General features: G+C 37.9%; 2 protein-coding genes across 2 annotated transcripts in view; one reads left to right on the top strand and one right to left on the bottom strand.

Moving 5' to 3' along the window:
• The window catches only part of LOC107463528 (SNF1-related protein kinase regulatory subunit gamma-1), a 2738-nt gene extending 930 nt beyond the window's left edge, over positions 1 to 1808 (top strand). Inside the window, exons 3-6 of the mRNA XM_016082333.3 lie at positions 66 to 242; positions 506 to 781; positions 847 to 1010; positions 1342 to 1808. Coding sequence (XP_015937819.1) covers positions 66 to 242; positions 506 to 781; positions 847 to 1010; positions 1342 to 1639 — 915 coding nt within the window. The 3' untranslated portion in view covers positions 1640 to 1808. The remainder of the gene's footprint in view (positions 1 to 65; positions 243 to 505; positions 782 to 846; positions 1011 to 1341) is intronic.
• A 2362-nt stretch (positions 1809 to 4170) lies between these two features.
• On the bottom strand, positions 4171 to 6477 carry LOC107463527 (exocyst complex component EXO70B1). The gene has a single exon (XM_016082332.3). It carries the CDS (start codon positions 6372 to 6374, stop codon positions 4311 to 4313), a length of 2064 nt encoding a protein of 687 aa, XP_015937818.1. The 5' UTR covers positions 6375 to 6477; the 3' UTR covers positions 4171 to 4310.
• Between the last annotated feature and the right edge of the window lie 6 nt (positions 6478 to 6483).

The following is a 6483-nucleotide window of genomic DNA, read 5'->3' as shown; positions in this document are numbered from 1 at the left end:
TTTGGGGTGCTTCATTATTCACACTAAGCTAATTAATGTGAGAATTGATGTTGGTGACATTGCAGTCTGATCCTACATCTCCTAAGAGTCCATCAAGTAGATCCAATGGAACAGCAATTGAAGCTGCAACTAATGGCATGGCTTCTCTACAACTTGAGGGCAAGGACCTTGGATCTTCTACAACAACTTCAGGGAACTTCTTTGAGGATCTCACTTCTTCTGAACTTTATAAGAATACCAAGGTTGTATACTTTTGTTATTTTTCTATAATATGTATGTCAAAAATCATTAAGAGTAGTATAACTTAATTTTAAGATGGTCTTGGACAATTCTTAGAAGAAAAATATAGAGAAACCGAGACAGAGACAGAGACAAAAACAGTATTAAAAGATTGTGTCTTTTTTTTTGTCCTCTAAATATAAACATTTGACTAGTTTTTTAATAGATTTCAAGTGTGTATATCCCAAGGTTGCTATCTTAATTCTTACCAGTTTAGCAAACACAGGTTAGAGATATCTCAGGATCATTTCGGTGGGCCCCATTTCTTGCACTGGAGAGGTCAAACTCATTCTTGACCATGCTATTGCTACTCTCAAAGTACAAGATGAAGAGTATTCCTGTGGTGGACTTAGGTGCTGGAAGAATTGATCAAATCATTACTCAATCTGCTGTGATACACATGTTGGGTGAATGTGCTGGTCTTCAATGGTTTGAGAGCTGGGGAACCAAGAAAATATCTGAAGTTGGTCTTCCTCTAGTCACACCAAATCATATCATCAAGGTATCTACTAATTGACTTCTCCATTAGGTAATTATGAATGTTTCTTTATAATTCATATTTTTCAGGTATATGAGGATGAACCAGTGCTTCAAGCCTTTAGATTGATGAGAAAAAAGAGGATTGGAGGTGTGCCTGTAGTGGAAAGGGGTGGCAACAATCCAGTGGGTAATATAAGCCTCCATGATGTTCAGTTCTTGCTAACTGCCCCAGAAATATACCATGATTATAGGTAACTTTTATTAAAGTAATTATAAGCCGTTGAGAATTAGAGGTTAGTAGATGAATATTTATGAGGTTAGTTGGTAATATCTCTATATATATATATGGTGGAAACTCAGGTGCATTCGACTTCACGTGAAGTTGATACTTGAAAGCCGTTAGATGATTTGACTGATTTGACTAAATTTTCATCTAACGGTTATCAAATATCAACTTCACGTAAAGTCGACTTCACCCGAAAATGAAAACGCAAACCAAATACACTCTTAGATATTATCTTTCATTTTTATTATCCTGTTCTATCTATTATATATTAATTGCATATTTACATTGTATAATAGAGCAATTACTGCCAAGGATTTCCTAACAGCTGTTAAAAGCTACTTGAAGAAGCATGAAAAGGTTGTTCCTATGTCAAGGGGTTTGATTACTTGCAAAAAGGATTGTACAATAAAAGAGTTGATCCAATTGCTAGATCATGAAAAGATTCACAGGGTCTATGTTGTGGATGATGATGGAAATCTTGAGGGACTCGTCACTCTAAGAGACATAATCTCAAGGCTTGTACATGAGCCACGTGGCTACTTTGGTGATTTCTTTGATGGCGTTCTTCCCATGCCTCCAAATAGTAGGGTTTAATTTTAGGGTTAAGAACATTTTGCATGTTACTCGAACTTAAGCAGATAAATCCATTTTTAACTTTTGTGAGATTTTGTGTATATGTAAAAGTGCTGATGGAATCGTACTGAGTTTTGTATCATATTTTCTTTTGAATAAGAGTAATCATAATACCCAAATCCAATTCAATCTTTTACTATTCTAATCAGTTTTTAATAGTTTAATAAGATTTGAACCACCCTAGCTACAAAGATTGTTAGAAAAAGTAGTGATATAAAAAATTATAACATACACCGAATTTGAGTTTAGATGTTGTGACATAAACAAAAATGCTCACTTTTTTTAAGGAATGATGGTTCATACTTGTGTAATCATAAAATACATTGTAAAACTGTAATGAGATTTGTTTCAGACCTGGCATCCAGGCTTTAATAGGCCCAAATATAACCCGGCCCAAGCACATCTCTGCCATCTTAACTACCCAGAGAAATCTCCACACCTAACCATGCATTTTATTTTCAGGAATATCCAAATTTTTTAATTTTAATATAGAGGGAGGGTGGGTGTAAAACAAGTAGCTGGTAAATTAAAATTGGAATTGGCGCAATTTTCGGAATTAGAAGTTTTTGCACAATTTGCTTCTGATCTCGATAAAGCTACTCAAAATCAATTGGCAAGAGGTCAACGATTACGCGAATTACTTATAGCAGAGTTATGAAGGTATATGGTATTTTACCAGGGTATGAGGATTGTGCAAGACAAATCGAACCGTCCGATTGGAGGTATTGAAAACCCTGGGTCCGATTTGTGTACTGGCAGAAAACCTTGGGTCCCATTTGTGTACTGACAGAAAATCCTGGATCCGATTTATGTACTGATAGAAAATCCTAAGTCCGATTTCTTCCCACTAAAACAAAAAATTGAAAGCCGTCACAATCGTGTATATCTCTCCAATACTCCATAACTCAACATAACTCACATATCAATCTCATATAAAAAAAAATTAGCGGAATATCCATGCATTTGTTTTAATAGAAGAAGCACATTACTTGCTGTTTGTGCAACAGAGAACAAAATCAAAATTTTAGAAATTGGTAATGAGAACCTGGGAAATATAAGCATGCTCGCATTTACTCTTTCTATGTTAAGCCTTGAACATTTTAATGCACCAAGTCCAATTTTAAGTGATGCTAGAACTGGAATCACATATGCAATGTTCTTGATGTTTTGTTGTAAATTATGGAATACTATGATGTACTATGCATCTAATAATAAACATAAAATTCTGTTGTGTAAATTTAAGTTACCCACCTAAACATAAACATGGTACTTATTATTTGTTATAAATTTTCAGCAAGTATACATAAAAGAGTCTCATTTCTTTGAGCATTAATTAGTTTCTCTTGATGAATGAAATATCACAGACATTCATCTAGGTTTTAAAATTATTATTGTAAACATGCCAACCTAGTTTAGATCTCACAATTCACAAATACAAATTATGAATAGTTTCTCCTTATCATGAAATATAATTTGTATCTACTGTTTTTATTGGATGATACAAGCATATGATTTTTGTAGGCAACTACACAATTTTTTTAGTAAAATAATTCATTTGTAGATAATGTTAGTAAACCTTTTATGTTGATTTTGTTACCTATAATATATAATAATAACGTAATTCTTTTTTTTTTAATTTAAATTTATTTATTTTATATTTTCTACATATTAAATAATTTAAAATTTTTATTTTTTTATAATATAATTTTTAATTATTGATATTAAATTTATAATTTTAAAAATAAAAATATAAAAATACGCTAATAATTAAAATTAAATAAAGAATATTTGACAATTATTAAAAAATTTAAAAAATATATTTTGTTATTAAAAATATTTAATAGTCTAAATATTGTTCGACCACCAAATCATATTTGCCCATTGTGAAATAGTAGTTGTAATATTTGGGGTAAAAGAAAAAAAAGAGAGTAATTTGCATAAAAAGTGTTGGATGCAATTATGTTATGAAGTAATTTGCAACAACCAACACAACCAGCTCAGTTCTAACCTCATTGTCTCTCACAATATCAAGACTCAATATAACTATCTCTTTGTTCATCTGATCATCATATTAACATTTCAAACCATGTTCAACTTATGAACTCGAAAACTCAATTTGGGGATTCAAACTAGTAAAACTCATCATCACAGTTCACAAGTTAAATCGAGAGTTTGATAACCTTGTTGAGCAGGCCTCGAGTTCATATCAGATATAGTTTTCCAGCTAAGAAACCTATTGCTCAACTTCAACAAATTGAAACCTGATAACTAAAATTGTAGACATGAAGATAAACAAAACCAGAATTTGAGTCAAGTTATAGGTGAAGGGTGGCATTTCAAAACGTTTGGTGATAATGACAATAAAATACATTTTTTTATGTGCAAATATACATGACAGAAAAAACAAATGTTACAGTGTATGATGCAGGAAAAAAACAATTCTTTTTCATTTTTTTTCTGTTAGGGGATGGGGTTTGGGAGCAGATTTGAAATTCACAAAAATCCCATTCTTTTTAACATTAACACAGGTAATAAACACCTATCCAGATACAATAAGATACATATGACACAGGATATTTTATCATCTAATCCTTCACAAAATGAACTTCACCTGTTATGAAGATCCTATACCCTATTGACTCTTCCTCCTTATATGGTGCAATACAGCAGGTGATCCTTCAAACAAATCCGATAAATAGGCCTCCAAGTCCTCTGGTGTATATTTAATGTACTTCCCGGCATGTCTTCCCTCGAGCTGACTCCGAAACCGCCCCACGAATGACCGGTATGCCGGAATCACCTTCTCTGATATAGAGATTCTGAGTTCTTCCCGGAGTTGTGGGTCCGGTACCTTCCACGCCGTCTGAATCCTATATATTTCCTCAAAGCATGCATTGAAGTTCTTGAACCTCTCCTTCAAAGCCATCTTTGATGCATTGTTAGAGCTTCCTCCAATCCCTTCATCCTTCAAACAGGACAAAGCCTTGGTCCAAGAGGCTCTCAGGTATCCCGTCGCATACTGGCGCACCTGACCGCGCCGCTTGCGAACCCAATCGTCTCCCAAGACATTCTGAAGATCCGAGTACTTCCGAAGATCTGAGTCCTTCCGAGGATCCGGTCCCTTCACCTTTCTCACCAGGTAATGGATGTTATTCATCAAAAATATACATTGTAACGCGCTATCTTCATAAAGCTTAGATTTCTCCTCAAGGTTACTCTCAAGCTCTGAAATCAACAATACCATTCGGCACCCCAAGGGTGAGATGTTCTCTGTCTGAGAGCTATTGCCGCCAAAACTATCTTGTAACCGGATAAGATCCTCGTCGCTAATCACTAAAAGCGAGTCCATAGGCTCACCATAATCCACAAGCAACTTCAAGTAATTCATCACATACCGGGGCAATGGATGAACGTCCCCGGTTATAACCGGCTTCTTAGAACTCTCATTTCTAAGACAATTCTCAAACTCAGCAAAAGTCCCCTTAACAGCCTCACCAAGCATCTTCAACACCCCATTGGCCTCATCAATCACAAACCCATCAGTGATCATATTCTCAAGTTCAGGCAGGGCATCCTTCAATGCCTCATACATGTCCAAGATCCTAAACAATTTCTCCGGCGACCGCTTGCAAATTGCGACGGCCTCACCGAAATTCAGCAACTGCATAACACAACCTTTGGCAGTCTCATTGAAACAGATCTCTCTAATCTCATCTAATTCACCAAAAACGCTATCACAAATCCTCTTCTCTCCAGTGAGAAGAACCCTAACAGAAATCTTAACAGCCTGAATCCATTTCTTCATTTTTTCATCTAAACTCTTCCATTCAACTCTTTGAACCTCTTCAATGCTCAATTTCTCAACACCAAGAATTGATAAATATTCATCCAAAACATCACGACGAACACTACTATATACCTGAAGGCACTCTTTCTCGTAACCTGACCTAACCATGCGATCAGCGATTTCTCTAAGTTCCGCCACCGCGTCAGCGCGGAGGAGATCGACAGAGATGTCGTCGCCGAGGCTGGCGCCGCGCTCGTGGAACCGCTGGGAGTCGCCGCCTTGGTCGTTGACCTCACCGAAGCTCTCGAGATTTTCGTCGACGGTGCCGCCGTCAGTGAAGGAGAGGGAGACACGGCGTATGGAACCGTGGAGGCTCTCCGCGTCAAGAGGAACGGTGTTCCTGACAAGGAGGTGGCGGAGCTCGTCCTCGAGGCGCGTCATAGCGAGCTGGATCGCGTTCTCGGTGCGGTCCATCTCAATCCGGTGGCGGTTACCGGCGGAGGATGACGGCGGAGGTGGAGGGGCAAGGTTGAGCTGTTCCATCCAGTGGATGACGTCATCGACTGCGGAGAAATAATCGGCGGCATCATCGGCGGAATCGAGGAGGAGCGATGAGGCGGAGTGGGGGTCGCTGGAGAGGGAAGAGTCCCAGCGGAGGATGAGCTTCTCAGCAGCCTCGAATCGTTCAAGCTCCTCGGCGGCGATGGCAGCGGCGCCGTCGTCGTCGCGGTGGACAATATCGGTGATGTTAGAGAGACGGTTGTCGAAGCTGGAGAAGATGAGGAGCATGTCTTCACGAACATCTTTGGGAGTGTTCAGGCTCTTGAGGATCTGCTGTGCGGTCGCAAGAACCCTATCCTCTCCTCCTCCGCCGCCTCCTCCGCCATCAGTGGTGGTTGTTGCCGCCATTCACTTTGGTAAGTTGAAAGCACACACAAAAAATAAATAAAAGAAGATTGAAGTGTTGATGAATCAGAAGAATGGAAGTGGAAAAGGATTAGGAGAACAAGGCAAAACC

The sequence above is a fragment of the Arachis duranensis genome, chromosome 8 (genome assembly GCF_000817695.3).
Source record: "Arachis duranensis cultivar V14167 chromosome 8, aradu.V14167.gnm2.J7QH, whole genome shotgun sequence".
In the NCBI taxonomy this organism is placed as follows: domain Eukaryota; kingdom Viridiplantae; phylum Streptophyta; class Magnoliopsida; order Fabales; family Fabaceae; genus Arachis; species Arachis duranensis.
The sequence above is the reverse complement of the archived record's forward strand: the minus strand, read 5'-3'. Positions and strand labels throughout refer to the sequence as shown.

Bases quoted from the DNA above. Each gene is read 5' to 3' on its own strand.
- LOC107463527 (XM_016082332.3), bottom strand. From the start codon at position 6,374: ATGGCGGCAACAACCACCACTGATGGCGGAGGAGGCGGCGGAGGAGGA.